Source organism: Tyto alba, unplaced genomic scaffold (genome assembly GCF_018691265.1).
Source record: "Tyto alba isolate M040663 unplaced genomic scaffold, T.alba_DEE_v4.0 Super-Scaffold_10, whole genome shotgun sequence".
Taxonomy (NCBI): domain Eukaryota; kingdom Metazoa; phylum Chordata; class Aves; order Strigiformes; family Tytonidae; genus Tyto; species Tyto alba.
Window position 1 is genome coordinate 28,898,192 of NW_024881262.1, and position 25,552 is coordinate 28,923,743.

Below are 25,552 nucleotides of genomic sequence, written 5' to 3' on the forward strand. Positions count from 1 at the left end.
ACAGCCTGTGGCGTGTTTCCATATTTCCTAATATTGTCCCCATACATCTTTAGATCACAAATTTGATTTGGAACAAATGTAAGCACATGATTGTCTGTTGAATCAGCCACAGAAAGTGATACGGTGTGTCCTCCGTGCAAAACTGGAGCATCCAAAGGGTAAGGTAAGGTCTGCGGGGCTGTGCCCATGCATGGGTTTTTCTCCACCAGTGAGGCTGAACCGGTTCAGTGGCACATTGCAGTGCTTCTGCTCTCCTCAAAACCAGAGTTTGGTGTCTTATGGAACCCTGGCCTGTGTCTTTAATTAGGTTGTGGCTCTTGTAAATGAAACAGTGACTTGCATAAGATTATTTGTGGCTGCTGTTCTTTCTGTGGTGTGGAGGAAGGATAGATACTATGGTTTATAGTGAAAACTGCTATTTTCCTATAGGATTATGCCAGATTTTCACCGTTAGGGTGTGTGGTTCTGACCATGTGTCTGCCTTGGGAGGAATTGTTTTAAAATCTTCACAACTTTACAGAGAGGAAAACTGGCTTGTCTTGTTGTACGAGATGGGTTTTTATTTTGAAAAGCTGCGGAGTTCTCATGGTCTGAAAGCAGGAATTGCTATATGGCACGCAGATGGTGTCTCTGTCAGACGTATCTCATGCTATTCCCATGGAAAATGTTCACAGCCATCCAAATGAGAAACCTTTGGGGGGGAGGGGGGGAAATTTTGGTTTTGACATATTTGAATGTGTCAGGTTCCACTCACACCTGGCAGGATTCAGTGATAGATGGGATAAAGGTAAAAAGCGAGAGAGGAGCTAGTTAGTCAAGGGGACTTGGTTGTGATGACTTCAGCGATGGCAGCGGGAGCCAGAGGTGTGTGAGTGAGAGCAGGGGTGAGGTGCAGGGTGATGGGGAGTCAGGGAGGAGGAATTGAAACGCTGCTTGCTGGGGAGATGCGTCCAGAGCACCACAGCTCTTTTCAGTGGTGTCTCTGAACTCGCTCAGCACCGTGATCCGTAGCTTTTTGGAGCTGGTTGATACAGAGAATCTTTTTTGGGCTTGCACATAAACCTGAAGAAAGTAGTGTTGGTCTTACGGAGTGGCTAACGGTATAGGCGTAACGCCACCATCTGATAGTACCACTTTTTTCCAGCAACAGCCCTGTGATGCTAAACACACAGGGCAGATGGTATTAAATTAGTGACGAGTTATTCAGCAGAAGGTCTGTGCTTGATTTAGTGGCTTTCATTCAGATTTTCCTGTGAAATCAGAATGTAGTGTTTGCCTAATATTGAAATGCTCCATCGATCTGCTTTTCACAGGAGCCTGTGATATAAAGGCACATATATCTCTGCTTTGCAGGTAATGAACTAAGGCTTAGAGAAGAAGGTAAAAAAATATTCCTTAATATTAGGTAGATAGCTTTAATAATTAAGGATTTGAGCTGTTGTGTTTAAAATACATAACATTATTTAGCACTTAATGCTTAAGCGTTTTTTCTTGCACTGCAGACATTTCTTTTGCAGTATTCATGAGATGCCACCTAATTGTTTACGGCAGCAGCAAGATGCTTAAGCAGGGAGGGCAATCCTTTTTGTTCTTGCAGGTTTTTTTTTTTTTTTGTAGGCTACATACCTTTCAGCTGTGAAATTGGTCTTGTGGATAGGCTTCCTCATCACATGGCTCTGGTTCTTTTTAGAGGCAAGTCTAGCCTGAACACTAAATGAGACTTTAGTCCCGTGGGGGAAAAAATACCATGTTATCATGTAACTAAGGGCTATCATAATACATACACGGGGGGGTACTAAATTAGAATTGCAGGAGAATCTTAGTCCTCAATGTTTGCACTGAGTTTGCAAATTTATTATCCTTTGGCCTAGTTTTTTCTGAACAATCATATCGAATGCTGTCTTCTGTTGATTTTACATTTGCAGTTGCTTAATTATAGAGTTAAATTAATTGTAACGCTTGTGTGACTTTTTTTTTACATGCTTTGGAATTTCACTTGAAACCAGTGTGCAGCTTACTAAAGTGAGTTGTCTGGTTGTAAGATGCAAAACCGATGCAAAATCTGTTATAGCAGGGGGTGGGTTGATTGGTTGTTTTTTAAACTGTACCGCTGACTCCCAGGGTGGTTGTGGTTGGCAGGGACCTCTGGAGGTCGCCTGGTCCAGCCCCCTGCTCAGGCAGGGCCACCAAGAGCTGCTTGTCCAGCAGCAGGTCCCCAGAAGCTTTTAAACATCTCCAGGGATGGAGACTCCACCACTTTTGTGGCCAAACTCTGCCAGTGCACAGTCATCCTCACAGTAGAAAAGTTTTTCCTGATGTTCAGACAGACCTTCCTGTGTTTCCGTGTGTGCTCATTGCTTCTGGTCCTGTTGCTGGGAAGAGCCTGGCTCAGTTCTCTCTGCGCACACCTTCAGGTTTTTATGTACACTGATGAGATCCCACTGATCCTTCTCTTCCCCAGGCCGAACAGCCCCAGCTTTCTCAGCCTCTTACAGGAGAGATGTTCCAGTCCCTTTAATCATCTTTGTGGTCCTTTGCTGGACTCTCTCCAGTAGCTCTGTGTCTCTTGTATCGGGGAGCCCAGCACTGGACCCAGTACTCCAGGGGTGGCCTCACCAGGGCTGAGCAGAGCCCTGGTAAATTATAGCCCAAATGCAGCTTTGTGAATTTCAGACGGAGACTAAACATCTACTTAATGCAGCTCTTGTCCAAGCAGTGTCTTAATTTTATAGTGTGGAAGAGCTTTCTTAACATCGCAGTTTTGGGGAGTTAGCAACACGAGTTCACGTCAAAAGTGCTGTATGGTGCTTGCGCTGCGTTTGTAGTGACTGGAGATCATCTTGTTCCTTTGTCTGTCGCCTGGTTAGTTGCCCTTGTTTTGAAAGGGAGCTGAAAATCAGTGTGCTGGGATCAGTTGGATGTTCAAATTCTTGAAAGGATGAAGTATTTCTTTCTTGCGATTCTTGAAATGCTTCAGGGCCTTTTTAAAAGCTTACTCCCACCTGTCTTTGACAGCATTACAACCCAGAGCACCACCAGTGAGCTGGTGCTGTGCTCTGAATGAGTTTTGTTAGTAGCACCCAAGTTGAATTTCCTTAACTTACAGGTGCTTGTACGTGGTGCCTCAATAGCACAGAAAAAATGCGGTGAAGAGCCTCTGTATAGTTGCGGGAGGATGACTGAGATGTCCACTGAAAAGCAGATGTTTGAGTACCCTAAGGTCTTGAAGCAAGCGTCTGTGATACGTGACCTGCAGTTCAGAATCTGTTTCTGTTGTGTACATGTTCTTAAATCTTCATTATGTAGCTTTTAAGTGCTTGACTTTGAAGAATGGTAGCTTTTTGCATGTTGTATGCAAAAGTAAGTATTGTGTTGCTATGGCCCACATGCCTGTCTTCGCAGAAATGCAAAACCCTGCATGTTAATGCTCCATTTTACCATTCGAAAGGGACGTAATTTTAATGATTACTGTAGGTGCACACTGTTGGATGGAAAGCAAGCTCCTAATCTTGACAGATGCCATGCATGGTGACAAAATGGAATTGCTGGTGATGGCCTGAAAATATTCCAATATATGCCACTTAATTAGAAGTGCTGTTTTTAGGATAAGTACTTTATTGCCTGGCCCTGTAAAGCCCTTTAGCCTAATGATAGTCTGTGATTGGTGCGTATTAGATGGGCTTTTTAGTGTTGCAGGCGAATTGTCACTCAAGCCTGCTTTGGAGGTATGGAGGGATTTAGGCTGGCAGAGCGTTTGGAAGGTGCATGCAGCAACATCTGGCTGCTTGCAAGCTGCAGCAGGTTGTGACAAGTTACTTGCATCGCGGAGCTGAGCAATCTGTTTTCGTTTTGAAGCCTTTCAGTGGGCTTTGATGCTTGTCCGTCTGATTTACCGAGTACCAGGGTTCATGTCAATATTGTTTTGAGGCTTATGAGAACAAGCTGCGTTTGGGGTTCCTCTGCCCTTCTCCATTCTATTACCTCGCTTTTAATCTGCAAAGTTCAAAAAGCGTGTGGATAGCTGTTTCTCTGGAGATGTGTGTAGTCATATAAATCCACTGGGATATTTATAATGCTTGCAAACTGGCAGAAGAGTACTCTTCTAGAAGTTTGAAATAACCTGTGGAATGCCATCAGGAATGATGCCAGCAAGGGCAGCTTCTTGCCTGGGTTAGGATTGCTTTGAAATAATCTATTCCGTGTGACTGCTACTAAGAGGCAAGTCTAGGAAATAGTTAAGTCCTTGTGTGTATCGATCTACTCAGCATTGCTGAGATGGGTGGTTGATTTCTGTGGCCTGCTTTATCACAGCAGTGTGTGTGTTGGGGTTTAAAAATGCTGGGGGCTGTGTCTCAATCCTACCCGGAGAAAGCAATTTGCTTCTGCAAATTGGCGGTTCAGGGGGGACTGCATGGGCAGCAGGCGCCTTGGCTTCCTTGTGCGGTGCTCCGGCTGCACTCGGCCCTGGGAGGAAGCAGCCATTTCAGCTCCCTAGAGGCCAAGGTCTGTCTAGTGATAAATGTTTGTGGCTCTTGTAGCATTTGTGTGTCAGGGGCTTGGAAGAAATCTGACCTCTAGGCTAGCCTGACTGGAGGGGGAGGAAATCCCAAAGCTGCATTCTTCACTGCTGTGATTTTACACCTGTGTTCTGTTTGGCAGTATCTTAGTTATCACTGCTGATTGTTTGACCTCTGTGAATACATGCTCTCTTTCTCCAGTTTGTGGACAGAATGGGAACAAGAGAGAGGAAATGGAGGCAAAGAGCTCCCTGCATGCATGAGAAAAGCCAGCAAGAGGGGCTCACAGGACTGGGAGGAAGGCAGGGACTGAAACTGCTCCTAAACACCACCTGGAGAGAGGGAAATATAAGAGATGAGGATCATGCTCACAGGCATGAAGAAAATCCCAAGGTGGCATTTTCCTTAGAGTGGGAGCTGCGGAGGCAGCTCTGCTGTACACTCTGGTGTGTGGGTACTTTAAAAGATGAAGAATTTGGGAAGTCTTACGTTTTTTTCTTTGGCTACTCAGAGTTGTGTTTGGATACTGGAAAAGCTGAATGAATGAGACAAATTCCAAATGTATTTTGGTTCACAGTTGTTTTGAGCTCTAACAAAATGGAATTGCTTGATGACTAATTCCTACCTGAAGCTGTCCAGACTGAAATATCACCGAGGCTCCTGCTTTTCTTGCAGTGGAAGGGTCTTTAGTTAGAGGCTATTCCTCTAGTAAGTTAATGTGCAGTATTAAAATTGTACTTGAGGGCTCAACTGCGAAAGCAGGAGTGTGTAAAGGGTGAAATGCATTTGATGAGTTGTGCCTGATGAATTGATTTCCCCCCCCCCCCCCCTTTTTTCCCCCCTCTGCCCTGAATGGCAGCAGCACCAGCAGATCCCATGTAAGAATGAATGCTAACACTCTCTGAAAATGCCTTGTGGCGCTACAAAGGGCACGATGGTAGAGGCTTCAAACGCATTATTTCTCTTCCATCTCTGCCTTTGTCCTTCTTTCAAGCGGATAACTCACATATTTGCACTGACTGCTTTGGAGATCTGGGAGCAGAAGTAACAGCATGAAACTAATGTGATGCTTTAGAATTTCCCTGCCGCTTACTGGGTGTTGAATAGCTGTAATTAAATTAACCAGTATATTGATTTCACCAGGCTGCTTGGGAAAGATAAGAGAAGTAACATAAGCGTTGGAGCTGCTGCTTAGTAGGCTTGAAAAGCTGCAACTGCTCAGAATACATAATGCCAGCGGTACCAGTGAAGCTGAGCAGGTTGACAAAGATGCTTATCCTCTCAAAACTATTTGGTGTTGTAGAGTAATTCATAATAAAAGAAAAAATACTAAGCTCCGTGGCTTTCTTGAGTGTAGAGATTGCCACAGAAGCGAATAGACCTGTTTCAGTTTGCATGGAGCTTGGCTTTGCATTAAACAATTACTGTCATTGTGATGGAAGCCTTCCAAAGCATCTCAACAGATGTGAAGGGTGTGTTATCCCTTCAGCAGTCCCATCAGTCACAGAACTAGAAACATGAGTTTTGAGGCGAAGAGCTCTGATGTGTTGAGGGAGGGGTGTGTGTGATTTAAGTTTGGGTGTTGTTTTTTGTGGCTTTGTTTTTATTTTATTTTATTTTTTTTATTTGTACTCAGTTGGGTACCCATTACTGAAATAGTCATGGCCACTGGCAGGGACGTGGTTCTAAAGATGACTTACGCTGTTGTATCTTATAGTCTTGTCTGCAGGAAAAACTGAATCAATATGTGGATGCATAATTAAAAAACAAGTAAAAAAAGGTCATATACTGCAAATGCACGTTATTCACAAGTCCAAATGACATCTGACATATTTTTGTTAGGTGATTGATTTTTGACTGGGAAAATCACAGCACTATTACAAGAGCTGACTTGTAATTTTTCAGCCATATTTCCTTGTGCTTAGGCTGAGGGTGTGAAAATAATAGAATTTTTCCCGTGCACATTTGGAGAGCCTGTTGCCAAAAAAGGAAAGCTTAGGTTTTAAAGTTAGTGTTTCAGACTTATGGTGCACTTCTAATGAAAGGAAAATGGAAAGGAAAAAAAAATAATACCTTTCTTCAGCGAGGTAAATTGTCCAGTGCTGGGAGAATCCTGTGCGTTTATGGGATGGGTTGCACAGACTTGGAAGGGTGGATGGTGGTGAAAGGGATATTGAAGCTTGAGGTTCATACTCTTTCATGTGGATGTTCACCCTGGAGTGGAAGGCTCTGGTCTGGCCAGAGGGCTAACCCAGATGAGCTGCTCTGGAGTGGAGGCGGCATTCTCTGGATCATGTAAACCTCTGAATGAGTAGAATATTTATATAACGATAATAACTTGTTTAACTGTGTAACTCTTCTCAATTAACTTACTTCAGTGGTTGTGAGTCAGGAGCAGGAGTGGCTTGCTCTGTGAAGGCTGTGGTGGTTTGATGTCCCACTGCAGAGATTTCGCAGCTGCTTATGAAGAAACTTGCAAATTACAGACCAGTGTAGTAAGAAAACAGTCACTAATTTTAGTCACTTCTGTTCACGGACAGGAATCTGTCAGAGGGTTGGGTAGGCAGCTGGGAGAGCCAATTATGTCAGCTATCATTACCAGATTGCTCTTAATGAAATACTACTTTTTGCAGTATGAATATTAGCCCTTGTCTCATAACAATGTCATCTAACTCTTACATTGCACATTCATTTTCTGTTTCGTGATTTTAGACAAAATCTGCCAGAATTGTTATGATGATTTGAAGTAATTAAGTAATGAAGCATAACCCCAGCTTAAACACTGTTGTCATATTTAAGAAAAATGTGTTATTAGTGGTGCATGTTGTAGGATAGATTTGCTTCATAAGAATAAAATCTAATTATTCCCATGCTGATAGAGGCAAGTTTCTTTTGTATATTCTGCTTAAAAAGATTTGAAGCTAGACTGCATTCGCACAAGGACATTTGAAAAGAAGTGTTTTGTTAGGCTGCTAGACTGACATGATCCAATTTTGTCATGAACACAAGGGCTGCCCAACATCTTTTGCATCTGGGAATGAAAATTGGCCTCTCTCCTTCCTTTCTGAGCTTCTTCAGATGTTTTGTTATGTTAAACAGTGCAAAGAATGACAGATTTTTCTCTGTGGTGCTGCTTAAATTTACCTTTTTGTTTGTGTTCAACTTTAATTTATTCTTTCAAGTTTGCGCCCAAAGGTGGGAGGTACAAAGATGTAGAAATTAATGATGAGATTTAGGGGTTGCCTGGGTAAAAGGGTGGCGTTTTTGCCTTGAAATCAAAGCAAAGCATTGATCTTGCTGTTTTCACGTGGGTTGGTGTAGGTTAGTCAAGTCCAAGTAATGAGAAACTAGATCCTTTAGTGTTGTGCGTTGTCTGCATATGGACTTGTTTAAGGAGGCTTGCCAAAGCAAAACTGCAGCCGATGTTTTAAAACTGTTCATCGCTGATTGCCAGTATACTGCTTAAACCAATAGAGGTGTTTCTGAAAAGCTGTTTTTCCTCCTCTGCAGTTCGTGTAACCCAACAATTTTTTGGTATTTCTTTGTGAGGTTCTCTACCCCTTTTGTTATGTTTTACTGCTTTGCCTAGAAAATGATAATTGAAGAACTGCCTGTTTTCTCTAGCTGTTAGTAAAGTGTCTGTGTTTTTCTTCTAGAGCCACCTGTTTTCTCTTTTTATCATTCCATATATGACATAAAACATTGCATACCAATTTGGATTTGTGCCAGGGTGCTGCCGTATTTGCCCTACTTAAAGCGCAAGGTGTGAAAGTATTCAGCACCTTAGGAGGAACTGACATCTTGCAGAATTACATCTTCCATCCCCTGCTACCAGTCAGGGGGTTTGAGTGTAGTAGTTTACTAAGCATTCTTGAAATCTGAAACAGTTGGGAAAATGAACCTTGTTTTTATATTCTTTTCCTCAGCAACCTGCTACGGAGGCTGATTATATCGTACGCTGCTGCTGTGTTTGAAAGAGATTTACACATTTTAAAAAATTGAAGTCGCTGGTTTCAGCTGTGTATTGACAGTGACTTGCCTAATTTGAAAGCATCTTTTGAGGCTATCTATGCCCAAAGAATGCTCTGAAAACCAGCCTGGACTATTTGGATAAGGTAACAGTACTATGTTGGTATAAGCTCCATCTAAGTCAATGCTGCTGCAGTCTTGCCCTCCGTATGGTGTGATTCTGAGCATCCTCATTAATTCAGGGAGTTAAACTGACTGAGGAGTGTTCCTCCACTTTTTTTTTTTTTTTTCTTTCTCCCTGCAAGGTGCCAGCTTGACTCTTGAACTTGACTTGCTGAAGGTTTAAATAAGGCACGTTGCAAGGCAGGTGTATGTATGCATGTCTGAAGAAAAAAGATGAAATGCAGAATTAAAGCAATTCTGAATTAAATTGTCATGGTAATGGAGCCTAAAGTGTTTTCTGCAAAATCCTAAAGCTTTTTTAATGTCTACTCCAGAAAGAGTTAATAATAGCACTTAATCAGTCTGGAAATCTAAGCAGTGAGGAGGCACAATTTCATTGTGTGTAGAAAGGTATGTAGATAACAAGGAGCAATCTGATTGAATAGAGGTAGCTCACAGTCAGTACTCAGTGAACAGAGCTGAACCTGTTTGACATTTCACCAAGGCTGATCATTGTCCTTTTGATCCGAACTTGTGGGAAAAGAGGCACTGGCCATGATCTGCCCAGTGTGCTCGTGGTGGTATCCTCATCCTCTCTCTCCAGCAAGGCAGGGCTGTTGGAGCCTGTCAGGCTGAGCTGTGGATTTTCTTGGTGAGAATTAACCCGTGTCAACCCACGTGGTGTTGAGAAAAGCATACCTTACCTTAGCTAAAACTTATTAACTGCAGGAGCCTGGAGTCTACCCGCTGTGGAGCTCTTGAGCATGCACAGTGCTGCAGCGCTGCCTGGGCAGTTTCTGCAGGTAGAGGAAAATTTTCTCTTCCTCCGGGTGGAAGGCTCACAAAACGGAGGAAGCCCAGGAATGCAGCGAGCACAGCCATGGCAGCCCGCATCAAGAAGGCTCTGGTCGTGCAACCCATCAGTGAGCTCGGGCTTCCATCGCTGCCCGCCGCAGCGCCCTGTGCAATTGCTTACCTGTGCGTGCCTTCCCTTACGGGGTGCAGCTCCCGGCGCTGCTGGTGGTCGGCACCGGGCTCCTTTGTGTCAGGCACTATACACACCTTCCTGCCTGGGACACAGGCAAGGTGGTTTTTTTGACTGGCATGTTCAACTGCAGGTTTTTTTGTGTGTTTTTCTGGCCTGATTGAGATGAATTATATCAACAAAGTGCTTCAGGAATTTAGGATTGAGGTGGGGGGAGGTGGTGTGGGGATGAAAAATCAGGGGTAGAAGGATGGTCAGAAGCAAAACTGTACTGTGGTGGATTGAAGGTAGGGAGGTGGGAGCTTGCTTGTCTGGTGTGGACACAAGCTCTTAGCTGTGTGTGGCAAATTGAATTTTGTTTGTAGTTCACTGATGGGAAAAGGTGTCCTATAGAGGAAATTTTTTAATTGTTGATAAACTTAAAAGGAAAAAAAAATACCCTATAGTATTGAAATGTTAACATTTCCCGAGTATGTATCTATCAGTTTCCAAGGTTTGAGAAAGTGTTTGTTCAAATTCAAAGAAGAAAGAAATCTAGTGAGAAGCTGTTGGAAGATACTGCTATTAGTTTAGGAAGTTTGTGATCCACAAGCACTAGAAGCACAGAGGATCTCCTGGTAAAGTGTCACTGTGTATTTACTTTGGTTTTACATTCTTCTCTCGTCATTTTTTGTAGACCCCTGATGGAAACAGGATACTAAGCCAGGCAATCTTCTGCCTTTTTTATGAGTTGAACTATACTACAAAACCTCTTAAATATTTTTTATAAGCAAGTCTTTTAGTTAGAGCATAATTTTTTTAAGCAATAAAACTTGACATTGATTCTCATGCTGCTCTTACTTGATGCTGTTGGAATTAATATAATTGGCATTGCCTGTTGGTGTGTAGCTTTGTATGGCAGTACAGGCATGAAAACGTTAGTGGTCTGTATAATCAAATTACTCAGTGTTGCACCACTGTTAGAGCCTAAGGGTTTGATTGATCTTCTGGAGGGTAGTTTGGTTATTTGGTTTTGTACACCTTTAGATATTACTGCATGTCAAGATATTTATGCTTGACAGATTCAATTAGAATTGCCTTTTAAATTACTTTTGCAACAGCCAATTTTATTGCTGTGTACCCATTTGATTTCTGTGACCGGTTTCTCTACAAAGTTTATATTAAATCAAGGATTATCACCTTGAAAATCTCAAGATGTTGCAAGTTCTGAAATGTTTTTGTGAACCACTAATCGCAGGTGTGACCATTTATCAGCAAGAGAAGGTTTTCTTTATTCCAGAAGGAGTTTCATTGCTCCAGTTTGTTTCACCTTCTAATCCTCTTGTCATCCTTCTTTTTTTTTTTTTTTTTAATAACTTGTAGTTACTGTGTTTGATTTGAATACTTTCTTTAGTAAGTTTATGCCCATAAAGCTTCCCATCTTCTTGATTGGATCTAATGACAAGTGTCTGATAGTTGTGAGCTCTTCTTCACACCTCTTCAGTGTTTCCCAAATCTGAGGTAGATTTCATGTATGAGCATGTACACACGTGAAAATTATCTGGCAAGCGATTTTAGAAATTTGCTGGGTTTTTTATGTGTTTTCAAAGTTTTATTTTGTTCCATGGTGTGTATGTGTGCTTCCCCCTCGTCTCTGTTTTACCAGTGGATATGCTTTTGCATTTGCCATTTATTATTGAGTGGAAATATGGACAAATTGGAGAAGAAAGGTTTGACTTTTTTATTTAATCAGCCTGAGACAATATATATACATTCAGCTGTTAAGGCATCACCTGCATCTTTTTCCATTCAAGACTGTGTTTGAGAGCATTTCTCACTGGGATTCTGCTGATTCCTTTCATGCATCCAGTCTCTACCGTTCTCCCCCTTTCCCACCCCCATCCCGTATCTGTGATTGTATACCCATGGGATTTGATTAAGTTTCAGGACACTAATGAGCCAGCAGGGAGTAAAAGTGATTAACAGCAACAAGAATGAAGAGGAATGTCTTGGCTGCATTTCTGTATCTTGTGAAAACAAGGTGGATTAAATCAGGTTCTGGAATAAGAAAACATTCAGCATTTTGCACTGATATGTGCCCAGTTTTTTGCACTACATAGGAAGAATTATTTCTCTCCAGCTTATTCTCCTTTTCTTCCAATGCAGCTTACTTACATAGTTTGTTATCTTTTTTTTTTCCTTAAAAAACCAAACCCGCAACTTTCACAGATTTCCTAGATTCTTGGAATAACTTCAGGATGCCTTAACTGCTGCTGTCTTAGAGTCACAACCTCTCCAGTTTTCTTGACTTTCTAGCCATAATAAAAATAACTCCATTATTTACGTTGCCAATTGTACTATGAATATTTTAATTGAACTCAGTTCCTGCTGAGTAGATCATGCTTGGAGCGTGCACCTGTGTCTGATTTGCCCAGTTGTTCTCTTAGTGTGTCAATGTATTGCTGAGCCTTGATAGTGTTTAACTGGGAGCAATGGAAGAAAGCTGTATGAGACAAGACAAAATGGTACTGATTACAAATACAGGATGGTTTTGTCCTGAGGATATGGAGCTGGGATTAATTTTACAGCTGCAGGAAAGGGGGTTAACTTGTAGTGCTTGCTTTATTGCTGACTGCCAATGACACCCAGGGCAAGCCATAGGGTCCTACCCTGTATTCACTGTGACCTTGGAACGTGTGCTGCAAAAGATAATGGCAGTTTCAGTATTTTTAATACCAGAGTATGTGTCTTAGTTAGGAAGATGCACCTTAGTGCTCTGTAATAAATAGTTTTGTGGTTATTTCAATTCTGTAGGTTTATTAAGTGTTCAGAAAGCAAAGGGTAGACGTAAAACATTAGTATTACTTAGTGTAGAGATGTCATTCCTCCCTCTCCCTGTGTGCTTTGTGTTATGATCTAATTACCTTGAAGTTAATTCCATAGTGCTTGAGAGTCTCAGTCTCAGGAAAGGAGCTATTTCAGGAAGAATTACCTGCAATTAACAAGCTGATAATCCAAAGCGGTTTGTGTTGAGTGTGCACAATTGTAAATAAAAGTAAAAATGGACCTGTGGTTCCCAGAAGCAGTCAGGGGTTACCTTCAGAAGAGTCTGTAATGACTCTTTTAGAGGATTATATAAAAAATTGCGTTTCTTCCCATTACATTCCTACTTTTGCCTGTTGATTAGGCTGTGGCATCTCTCTGAAATTGATACTTTGTAAGAATTTGTAGCATTCTTGTTAAGGCTGATGTTCCTGAGCATTGACCTTCAAACTTGCAGTCCAATTCAGGGATTTGAGGAAGTATTTGTTTAAACATTCAAATACGAGTGGAGCTGGAGAGTTGTTTGTTCCAGTGTGTTACTGCTAGTCTCATTCTTCCCATCTTACTCTTTCTCCTTACAGGTCTTGATGCAGAGTTGTCTTACGTGAGGAATGATGTGGTTAATCACTACGCATTGTCCTTCAATCTCTTAATACCCAGCGAGACCAACAATCTTCACTTCAGCTGGCATGCTAAATCTAAGGTAAGCAGGTGTAACTTCTGTGAGTACTTGATACATGATCTGTATTGCTTAATAGATACCCATTATTACACTTAAATGGCTTTTTTCTTTGCTAAAATTAGCACATGTTGGGTGCAAAAGAATTATTTGTATGATTGCAGGCAATAAGTTAAGATGATACATATCCAAACTCTTCCTTTCTTGGTTTAAAAAGGTTAAGCACTTCTCTTGAAATATTGTATACTTCTTGCGGGCTACATGTGTGTATGTATGTAGAAGCTACTGGCTGTCAGATCTCTTCTGGTGATGCCTTGAGCACACAGAAGGAGCAGCCATGAACTGAAGCCTCTGAAAATCAAGTGTAGAGCAATGGTGTTTTAGAGATTTCCAGGAACTATGTTTGGCGATGAGAGGAACCTATAAAAGTGGCATCTAGTATGTTGTTACCAAGCCCTGATTAAATGGAAAGGGGGTTTTATTTCACTTAATCACCATGACCAGAGCATGCAGCAACAGCTGTCATAAAGATTGCGTATACTCTTATATTTTGAAGGATTTCCAGTTATTTAACAATTTATTTTTGTATACGAAATGATCTGTTTAGTCTCTGCTAGATGTTTGTGCTTTTTTTCTTACTTGACTGATGGTTATTCTTCCGTCCTTAAGTAGGAAAGACTGAAATAGTAATAGTAATACTTAACAACTCCACTGATGCAATATCTGAAGATTCCTTGTGCCTGGGTTCTTACCTTTGAGGTGTAGCTTAAGAGATGTGAATTTTGGCCTGCAACAGCAATGGGTAGAGTGTCAGCCAGCCCTTCTACTTGATGTTGCATTCCACCTTCGCAGGCAGTTCAGTCACTTGCCATTTGAGTAGGGCCTTTGAAGGAGTTTCCTTATTACAACTTCAGCCATGAGCTACTTGCATCGCTGTCCCTGCCCTGAGTTTCCTTGAGCCTGCCCGTGAATTTTGAATAGGAATTTTTGAGCTCATGTAGCTCTGCTTCCATTAGTGTGATTGCACCACTCGGCATCTTCTGTTCCAATTCTTCTGGCTGGGTGTAGTGCAGTTTGTAGGAGCTCGAAAACTGGGTTATGTTTCTGCCCTTGGCATCCTGACTGAAAAATAAATTGATTACATAAATACATCCTATTATATTTTGAAAGGGGAAGAAAACCTAACAGGGCAAAGTCAAACTAAATTAATTCAGCTGAGTGTAGAGGGATAGGATGAATTTCCGACAGAGTTTGTGACTTAGTTACAATAGGCTCTGTACTTTTTTTGAATGAGTATTTGCAGAATCAGCTTCTTAAGTGGAAACAAAATCTTGACTATAGTTGAATAAACTGGAAGCAATTTTGGCTGTGCAGTTTATAAAACTGACTAGAGGAGGGGGAATTTTTTGAATTCCTATGGCTTTAGCAAACTGGCTTTTGAACAAGTAAGTTTTTAAAAGTATCAGCAAGTGAGGTTTGTGGTGTTTTTTTTTTTTTTGTTGTTGTTGTTGTGTTTTTTTTTTTTTTTTTGATATAGCACTTTAATTCTGCCCCAAATTGTCAAGAATTTCAAGAGTGGCTTCTATTTAGGCTTTCTTAATTTGAACTGCCACAAAAGTCTGATATTTAGACTTCATATAAGAAACTTTGAATTTGGGCACTTTAAAATCACCAGCATTCTTTGAAAATAAGTTAGTTTTTTTAATTTCAAGAAGAATTATGAAAAGTTATGTAGCATTTCTTTTTTCTGCTGTAGAGATTTCGTACATGTTTTCTGTCTCCCAACTGTTGTTACAGGTTGAGTATAAACTGGGATTTCAGGTAGATAATCCCATGGCTATGGCTATGCCCCACGCCAACATTTCTCTACAAGGAGAAGTTCCTCGCACACTTTCAGGTAAACTCCCCACCCCTTGAAAGTGCACAGCTGGTCCTGATACGAATAATGCTTTCTGGTGCTAATTTGTTTTTTTTCCAAAATGTGTGCAGTATTGTGCAAAAGTGTAATTTTTTTCTATTAATCTGTTTACAGGCCTTCTGCAACAGTTATGACGTTGCTAAAAGGGTATTATAGGTTGAGGCTATTAGTCTGAGAGTAATATTTTTTCCTCTTGTTTAGTGGACGATAGAGATTTTCCTGGAAAGGAAAGATGACACTTTTTTTTTTATGTATATGTACACACACAAGGTTCCCATTCTCTTTCAACAATAATAAATAACGACTGCATGGATTTTAAAATCCATGCCTTTTCATTTCTTTAGCCTATAGAGATGACATTTCAAGATGTGTGGGAGTGGTTAATACATTAAAGTGTTAAGATTAAAACGCAGAAAACTATTTTGAATATATACTAGCTCCTTCATAGAACTCATACTAGAAACAGTTGCATTTGTTTCATTAAATGGACAAATGATCATCATTCATGCTTGTTCAAGTATGGTTCCTGACTGTCTTGTGCTCTGTTAGATACTCAGGGGGTGATAAAATGTATATTGATGTTTTGGTTGTATATCACCTTTTTGTGAAAGCAGGCAGTGGGGAATTAGAATTGCTGTGTCTGCTCTGTTGGCATAAATAGTACTGGTATATAAGCTAGAAAGTAAATAATGTCATACTAGTTTAAGCTTCGATTTCAGTCAGATTTGCAGAGACAAAAATAGTTAAACTTAACAGTTGTGAAAAAAGCTAACCTTTGTCGCGTTTGAAAAAGCAATGAGGAAAACTAAATTCTAAAATAATGGAGGTTTCTCTTGTGACAGCACTTTTAACTCCAAAGCTAATGGATGGCTAGTGGTCATTTATCCGCAAACACAGTTTCAGTAATCTGTAAATTTTTAATATAACTCGCATAATTTAAAATCTGTGCTCTTTAATGCTTTAAATCACAGAGCATGAAGCCTAAAATAACATTTCTTAATAGCAAGTTCTTTAAAAATGTACTTGATAAGGGTCTTTTAAGATTGTGTGTGTAATTTAAATGTTGTTTTGCCACAACATCTGAAAAGTGCTTGAACTTAATTGTAATGTAACTGTATTTGTTGTCTGATTACAGTGTTTCGTGTTGAACTCTCCTGCACTGGCAGACTCGACTCTGAGGTCACAATACTAATGCAGCTCAACTTGACAATAAATTCATCAAAAAACATAACAGTTTTAAATTTCAAACGAAGGAAAATGTGCTACAAAAGTAAGACATTAAGTTTCAAATACTAAAAAACTTTTGAAGTATGATAGGGAAAAAGGAACGGGAGGGTATATGATCCAGGACGGGAGTAATAGTTCCTGAGAGCAAATGTTAGAGAGGGTAGGAAGAAACCAGGTAAAATTTTTGCCTTTCAGAGATGAATGAGGACTTTTGGTAAGCTGATGGGTGAACAAATTCCTCTAATGTTCTGCTGCGTTAACTGACAGTTTTATGTAAATAACAAAAAGCATTTTCTCTGTGCTTGGAGGGAGGAAACTAGTTTTCCTCAAAATTGCAGCACTCTGAATATTCAAATTGTTCCAAGAATTACCAACAAAATCTACTTAAGACTGGCTATTTAGTGAATGTAAGCAGGTGTTAGTCTTTCAGACTTGGAGTGCAAAATGCTCTTGTAGATAATGTGGACTTCAGAAATCCCAGATCTTCTGTGTTTTGCCTTGGGAATCTGCAAGCACAATTTATTCTTAGATTGTTACTATCTCCCGTTGCTGCTTCCTGGAAGTATTTTCACAGGCATCAGAAGAAAATTATTTTGGAGAATCCCAAGAACCTGTACCCTCCTTAAAAATGTCTGTGGTGTCCTGTTCTTGGGCAGCGTTTGAGGATGGCCACCTCTCTATTTACAGGCTCCTCCTGGCTCTGTTCAGAACTTCTGAAAGGAATGGGTGAAAGAGCCAGCGTGGCTTTTTAGTACATAATGTGATACTCGTGTTCCTTGCATTGATGTCACGGGAAGATAATTCTTAATTCGAAGTGTATGTCTTTCTAGTGAAAATGGAGGTCTGGCTGATAATGTTGACATTTTTACCTTTATTTCATGTTTTTCTAACGTTGTAAATGGGGGAAGTCAGCACTGCTTATGCATTTATAGATCATTGAGCTGCTGAATGCGCAGAGGAGGTTTCCGTAGGCACTACAGAGTTATCTGGGTGGGTGAGATAGAGACACTTCCTAAATTATGCAGAAGTAATTCTTGAAAAGGTCATGTTTCTGTGGGTTCATAAAAATGTCAATGCCTTTTTTTTTTTATATGTTGATCGGTATAGAGCATCCAGGGATTTCTGATTTAATTTAGTGCATAAGTTAAAAATATGTAGGAACTTGCTAGTGGTTTTGCTCAAGGCATTCGTAATAGTTTCTCCTAAAAAAAGAAAGTGAAAAAAGAAACAAACCTCTCAGATTTTTCCCTCCCCCAGATTGCTTTTTCACAAGTTTATCTGGCTGAACTGGCTTACCAAGAAGTCAGGAAGAGCTGTGCTGGGGAGGAAGCAGCTCTTCACAGCTGGGAGCAGGAAGGGGGATGTGCAAGTGGGACTGTGCCTTTGCAGACACAAAAATCCATTTTATTGCTTCAGCTGCACCTAAGTCCCCAGTGAGGTTCATCTGAAGTTATCTCCACAGCCTGCATTCCCTTGGTTGACACTGTTCCTCTTAGTGCCTAGACTCATAATAAGCTTAATGAAGATTTATTCCCTTTCTGAAGGACTACTTTCATACACGGAACTGAGTATTGTTCTTGTGCCTTTTGTTCCATTTTTATGAGCATTTAAATAGGCATTATCTTTTCCATCATTTTTAAAACACTCATGACTGTAGCATCAGCTAAGAAGGAACAGTGCCCATGGCTACATCTCTAACTTCTTCCTAGGATGAGTAGCATTAGACTGGAGCCAGAATTTCTTCCAGAAGGTCAGGGTAGTATTGGTTGAATGTTCAAGAAAATATTTTCTGTCCTCTAGTAACTGATTCTGTGAGGTCTTTGTTTAGTGTCTTAGAATACACTGACACACCCTGCACCTCCTCCTTCTACTGTCTGCTGCTTTGGACTTTGGTGGAGAAACTGGAGGGCTTTTTGAGGTAGGTAGATTCAGTGGGTTCAAGCACAGCTTCAATAGACGTGTGTCAGTGGTGAAATATATCTGACCCACGTGTTTTAAGTGTGATTTTTATTATGCAGTGGTTAAGTATTTAAAATGGAAATCTAAAGATAACTGTAGTCCTTAAGTCAGCTCACCTATTCAGAAAAGCAGATTTGTTTTTCCATAAATGAGGTAATTGACTTCCTGTGAAGGGCTACAATAATAAATGTATACCAAGCCTAATGGTTTTCTCTCATCTGTTTAGAGCTTGAACCAGAAGTAAAATCTCCAACATCTGATAAAAATAGCAGCAAGGCTATCTGTAAGTAATTCTGAGTGTACGGCTTGCTTTGGGTTTAAAAAAACGAAAAACTTGTGATGTTCTTCTTGTTGCCACAGCTTTCTCCATGAAAACACTCCCTCCGTAGTCTACTATACCCAGTATTTTAGTGTGGTTTTTTTTTTTTTTTTTTGTAATTAATAACTTTAATTGGGAATATACACTGGTGAAGAGGCAAAGTACCTATTCCAAGTCTCCTAACAACTTTTTTTTAAAATCATGTCTTAGGATCTCTGGTTTCCATACTTGATTCTGGTCTATTTTCTTGACTTTAGGACCTGGCTGGTTTGATATTTTAACTTCTCAGTATTGAATGAACAGAATAAGGTAGTTTCTCTTACTCCTCTTCTGGCTGGAAATACCATTGACTGACTGCTCAGCCTTTGTAGTACCCAAAATGTAAACGTGTTTGCCAGAATGCTTTTGGAAAGCAGTGGAGCGCATTGCTCAGTTTTCTCATTACCCCCTGCTGTCTCTTCCAGGGCAATTGTTCTCCACGATGTGTGATGTAAAATTGGGGATGGCTAGGGCTACTGCCTCTTCCTGCCTCCAATCCCTCTGCCTGTGTTGCTGCTTAGCACCAGCTGAAGGCCAGCGCAGCAGACAGCCCTGTGCTGCAGAATTTTGCTGTAAAGCTCACTGCAGTTGAGATTCTTTTGAGAAAGCGGATTAACTGCCCTGTTAACACTGCTGCATTGAGATTCAGGTCAGGGGGGCTGTAATCAATCGTACCCCTGAAATTAGGAGGAGAAGCTGAAGTTGTGTGTTCTGGCACATTTGGTCAGCGAGTAAGCACCACTATCATACTGCACCTAGGTATTAGTCTCATTTTATTTACCGTATTGGTGCGTGTCCTGGTGTGCAGGTGACTCCTGCTCTTCCAGCCCCAACTAGCAAGTCTCTGCCACTTGCTGCGTTGGGGCTCAGCTGAGCTGGAGGCTGGGTTTGTCCATGCTCTTTGTGTGCAGCATGGGAGCCGTGGAGGGGTTGTGCAGGGTAGAAACAGAAGGACCAACAGGCCCGTTTTTGGAGGTTCCTGGTTAGCTCTTATCCTGCAGTAGGAACTCTCCTTTCATCCCAGTAAATAAGTAGAGGCATTGAATAGCTTTCTGGGCCCTGCCGTGCTTTGCTGCAGCAGCAACTGTGGTGCCCACTCTTCTGGGGGTTACCATGGTCTGCCTTTGCAGGCTGGCTCCTGCTCCCTGCTTCTGCTGGACCTGGGTGGCAAAGCAGCAGGGATGAGTCCAGGGACAGCAGACTGCCTTCCTGACACGTCAGCCTGCTGGGAGCAAACAAAATGATGTTTGTTGTGGGGTTGGTTTGTTTTGGTTTGGTCTATTTTTTTTTTTTTTTTGAGGGAGGATCAGTAACTCTTCACCTTTCTATTTCAGTTGATCCTGTAAACGCAGCCCCCACCACTTCTACCCGCGTGTTTTATATCAGTGTAGGCGTGTGCTGTGCTGTTATATTCCTGGTGGCAATAATATTAGCTGTCTTGCATCTCCACAGCATGAAAAGGATAGAGTTGGATGACAGGTATGTATTCAGGCTTTTCAAGTGCATTTCTGGGACACATTTACTCAGATTTGTGGGAGTTCTGGTCTCAAAATAAGTACTCTGTAGTAACTTGCAACTTCTGCTCTTGATGTCAAGGTGTAGCAATTACTACCTGTGTAGAGCTGGGGTAAGTGCAGAAAGGCAGCAGTCACGGGTGCTCTGCTGTTCATAGGTGGGAGAGTTGTGGCTGCTGGGTTTTTGCCAAAATAGTTGTGCAGAGGGCACACAGTGGGGAAATTTGGACAGAATCAGATCTACGGGGATTGTTAGGATTGAAGGAAAATTTGATAGGTACCTGGGCACACTGAAAATACTTGTTTTTTACTGACTTCTACAGGAGATGGAATTTCAGTTTTCTCTATTTTGATTGATTTTCCAGTATTCACTTTGGCCTGAGGGTAAAGATTTGGGGGTTACAACTGGTTGGTTATAAAGCTGCACATGTAGTGCTCTCCTAAATGTATTTTCAATCTAGAAAAAACAAATTGGCGCATGCGTGCGAAAAGGTCTTGTAACATGAACCCAAGGGCTGTGTGGTCAGCTGAGTGAGGATTAAACACTGAGGCGGAAGGGAGGCTGAAAGAGCAGGTGGACTGAGGCTCTACTGAGTGTGTGTTGTGAACAAGCTACATCAGATGCAACTGTTTGGAAGCAGGCAGTTTTGAAATGGAATACTTTAGAAAAAAACATGCCTGAGCGTGGTCACCCCTGCTGGACTGTTTCTGTTCTTGCTGGCAGCCACTGAGTAGCTCTGTCTCTTCGTCTTCCTCTCTATCCATTCATCTGTTTCTGTCTCTATTTCTTTCTGCCATTTACACCTCTGGTGTCCCCAGACCACTTGTTTTTTGGGGGGTGTTGGTGTAGTAAGTAGTAATGGTTTCTCAAGGCCCGGTTATCTAACAAAATTACTTGCCAGGTTTCCTCAAATCATTTGTGCCTAGTTGTCTGCTGAGGGTTTTTAACCAATAGAAGGTGTTAAAAGATGTGCAGCTTGCTTTAATTCGGAAAGGAAAAGCATCATATTTGTAGACTGTGAAATGGTGTCATCTACAAGGTTTTGAGAGACTGACTCAGCCTAGCAGTGTGATCAAATGTCCTTTCATCCACTGCTCCATTGTACATGATTTCTGTGGTGATACAAGCTAAAAATTCATCTAATGTTAATACTATGTGGTTTGCAGATACTGAATAATTTGCTCTAAATTAGTATATGGCTGTCTGATAATTTTTTTGAAGTTTGTGCAGATAGTGGGATTTGCTTCTTCAGAGAGCCATGTGGTGACTTGTTTTTTGAGCCCAAAGGTGCCTGGCTTGACAAAACCTTGCATGGGCTCCTGAGTAAGTGCTGTGGTCAACTAGTGGTATAGCAAAGATGTAACAGAGGCAAAATGTGCCTGAAAATCAGGATCTGTGGAGTTTTGTTTTCAGAATGGGGACTGTGCACAGGAACCAGCAGAGACTGCGAGGTGATGTTTCAGTGCTTGGTTGAGAAACTGGTTCAGTGTTATAATTTAGCTGCAATGTTGTTAGGCACTAGCCTTACATATGATCAGTGGCTGCTTAATGTAGCAACTAGTCAAGAAACTGGTGAGAGAGGAAACAACTTTTGATTTGGTTTTGAATAACAAGCTCAAAACATTATTCTGAAGGGGTTCTGAATTGAAGATAATCTCATTAGGGTTAATAACCTCCCAGGAGCAACAGAGGCTGAAAAACCCACTGCTGCTGCTTTTAATTTCAAAAACCAAATCTAAATAAAAATTAAGGAGGTTGTTAAATAGAAGCTAAAACCAGGCAGCTGAGTTTACAGGCTGCAGATGGACTGTTTAAGAACATTGTATTGCAAGTTCAGAGTAAATGCTTGCTTACCTCCTATCAAAGGCACTTGAAAAAATGCCAGAGAAAGTTGGCATGGCTTAACAGCATGATAGTGGAGGTTATTAAAAGCAAGAAGGCATCATTCAAAAAGCTGACATAGTATGCAAGCGAGAAAACTAAAAAAGCTCATAAACATGAGCAAGCTAAACCTAAAAAACAGGATGAAGCCAACCAAAACGGTAGGTTTTCAAACTTGCAACAGGCATAAAAAGAATAATCCCTTCATCAAATTTGCCTGCAGCAGGAAGCCAGCCAAATAAATCTATAGAGCTAGTAGGTGATCAAGTTACAAAAGGAGTTTCCAGCCATGGCGGGAAAACAAAATGCAAGATCTGTGTCAGTGTTTAATGCAGTGACCATGGCAGGACACTTCTTCCCAGGGAGCTTGCTGGAGAGTGGGACATATTGAAGCGGCTTATAGATGCAGTAGTGCAAACAGTTAAGCAGTAAATGAGTTGCCGGGACCAGAGAATATTCATTCAGAAACTCTAAGGGAAGTTAAAGTGGAGTAGCTAGACCACCAACTGCTAAAAACTGTGCTGGAACCCTATACCTGGAAGACAGTGAATGTGGGAGTAACTTTTAAAAACGGTTTCCAGAGAGAGACCGAGGACAGCTATAAATCACTAAGCCTGATATTTATATTGTGAGAATTAATAGATTTTGTCCTAAATAAAAAATTCAGCAGGTGCATATGTGATAGTGGTATAATGATGAATAGTTGACTTGGCTTTCTGTTTTTTTTAAAGGAAGTGTTGCTTCAAAGCTAGCAGTGGTCCTTGAGAGCATCATCAAGCGTGTCTAAAAATCCTACATGGATGACTAGCACTGCTTGGTGAGTGCTCAATATCAGCTCCAGAAGTAAACGGAATGTTGATTATTTAGCAAGACGCAGGGTTATACACAAAACCAATCTCCTGTGTTCTCCTAAAACAGTCGGCAGAAGTGGAGAAGCTTTTGAGTTTCAAAAAAAGCAGAGGGGGATGTTTGTTTGGAAGGGAGATCAAAAAAGCTTCTTCTGGCCCTGCCATCTGAGCTAGTAACAGGTACTGCCTTTGCCTGCAAACTTGCTCACCTGTCCTTAGGCCGTTATAACTACAACAACTTTTTGTAGGATTTTGCCTACGAGAATAGAACAGAAAATAGCCTGCTACGCTTTAAGCTATGGTTTGCCTGTCTCTTGAATACTGCGTTCAGCTATGGTCCTTCTACCCGAAGAAAATGTCCCAAAAGCACATTGTGGGTGGCTCTGGAAGGAGCAACAAGTATCCTTGGAGAGAGGGATGACAAAGTAGGCTAGGGCAGTTTGGTCTGTAAAGGAGAGCTGAGGCAGGTACAGTGGTATAGGGCAAACAACTGTTTGCAACAGTGAACTAGGGAATATCTTTTTGATATTTGCTCCAGCACAGGAACCAAAGGGCAGCAGATAGAGCTAGCAGCTGGCATGCCCAGAGCAAGCAAGAGGAGATCACTCTGGCTGAAAAAACTAGTTCAGCTTTGCATGGTGTTACGGGTGCCTCTCTATTTGGCTTAGGCTGCTGCTTTCAAACTTTCATAGTCTTTGTTGATTCCCAGTGGGACGTTGGTACCATGAAACAAATGCATACAGGTCTTTTCTGGAATATAACACTTTTGTTGTTTCTGATATGACAGGGTGGTTCTTGCAACAAATGTTTTGTCACCTTGATTTTTTGAAAGTGGGGAAAAAGTAATGGAAAACAGAGCAAATTCTGCAAAACAAATAGGAGGAAGTTGTTCACGCTTAAGGGACAGAAGTGCTGAGATTTTTTGGGTTACCTGAAATAGATTTTAATGGGAGAGAGACCTTAAAAATGCCATTATTTCAAAGTCTAGCTTGGAAAATCTTCTGGTTTGAACTTCTAAGTTAATTTTGAACTTATTATGGTGGCAAGCAGTCACCTTCATGTCCATTTTTGTTTTAAAACAGCATTAGTGACAGCAGCAGCTCACAAGGTTTATCCCAACCTTCTACGCAGACGACACAGTACTTGCGAGCTGACACGCCGAACAATGCAACGCCAGTAACCAGTAAGTGTTAATCTAATTACAGACCCTTGCAACAGACCCTCTTGGACACAGCTGGAGTGTTTGGTGATAGGGCTCACACTGATTTAGTAGATCAAGTAGAAGAAGAATGTCCTGGCTCTGTCAGTTTGCCTCTTGAGTTCATGTGGTGTGTGGTTTTATCCAGCCATGCCATAGGCCTCCCTAAATACTGGGGCCCAGGAGTCATCATATGAGCATGGTAACTATATTCTCTCCGATGGGATATTGTCCCTGCATGCAGATCAGCCAGCCAGAAAGGCTTCACTGGTATCACTGAAGCATCTGTTGTCTTAACACTGGAGAGAAGCTGCCTTAAGCAGTTCAAGCGGAGGGTGGTATAGAGCTCGATGAGATAACAGCACGTGGAAGTATCCACCTAGCCCTTGGATCAGTTACTGAGTAGAGGCCAAGGCTAGCAGTGTCTCCAGCATGTATTCCTCATGGTTATGTTGTTCTTTTCACCTTGTTGCTGCATCCTGCAATGGAAATGAATGGGGAGAAAGCTTTACGAGGGTGGTATGTTCACTGTGTCTCTTTTTGTTAACAGCTTTGCTCGAAAAAACATGAAATAGTTAAAAAGAGCAGTGAATTAAAAGGAAGGGTGGCATTAATAATAATGACTTGATCTTTTTTTTTAAGCAACCGGTAAGACCCAAAAGTTCTTCTAGATTGTACTATATCTCCCTAAAAAAAAAATTAAAAAAAAATTTTTTTGTCATCTGAGTTCATCTATCCCTTGCAAAGAGCTCCCTTTAAAATTAAAAAATTAAAAGCATTAATTTAAAAACAAAACCAAAAATAAATAATGTTTAAAAAGTTCCTTTCCATAGAGTTTGGAAGAGACCTTGGCATGCAACTGATTCTTGGGCTTTTTCCTCTTGACACCCTAAGTCCCCCCCCAAGTCTTTTTATTGTCCGTCTCTTATCCGTGACCATGTTGTGCTGTTGATGGTCCTATCAACCTCAGGTTTTTAGGTTGGCCCTCTAAGTGACACTCTTTGGTTAGTTGGAATACGACCCCTGGAAACTCATTACTGAGCCTCTGGCAAAAGGGGGAGAGGACCAAGCTCATAGTGATGATTGAACCCTCCTCACCTTGAGGATCATGGTAGCCACATTGCCTAAATGGCACCCGTTTGCTTTGTTCAGTCTTTGTTGTTTCAGACTGTTTCTTACCTGTTTTGGGACACCCCTGGTAGCACAGGAAATGGTGAAAATATATATAAGAAGAAAAAAGGCTGGATGCACAAAATAAAAAGGAAGAACATTCTTAGACCTTCCACAGTCGTATTAACTTTGTTTTCAGTAACGTTTAAATTAAAAAAAAAAAAAAATCAAAGTAATTGGAAATATTTTTCTAATAATTCATATACAAATAATAAATTTGTATGTAATTTGTACAAAAATATTCAGGCCTTTCTGACTATTACTAGTGTCTAGATTACTAGTGACTAGATGTCTAGAAGAGCCAGAAGAGGGCACTGGTAGTTTTGGTTACGTCCTGCTGGGGAAAGGCATCTTCCTCACTCCA

The 25,552-nt window shown here is 41.1% G+C and overlaps 1 protein-coding gene across 1 annotated transcript in view; it reads left to right on the top strand.

Annotated features, from left to right (window-relative positions):
• The window catches only part of RYK (receptor like tyrosine kinase), a 59,844-nt gene that overhangs the window by 2,614 nt on the left and 31,678 nt on the right, over positions 1-25,552 (top strand). The window contains exons 2-7 of the mRNA XM_032992625.2: positions 13,017-13,138; positions 14,912-15,011; positions 16,168-16,302; positions 18,445-18,501; positions 19,911-20,055; positions 23,903-24,003. Coding sequence (XP_032848516.2) covers positions 13,017-13,138; positions 14,912-15,011; positions 16,168-16,302; positions 18,445-18,501; positions 19,911-20,055; positions 23,903-24,003 — 660 coding nt within the window. The remainder of the gene's footprint in view (positions 1-13,016; positions 13,139-14,911; positions 15,012-16,167; positions 16,303-18,444; positions 18,502-19,910; positions 20,056-23,902; positions 24,004-25,552) is intronic.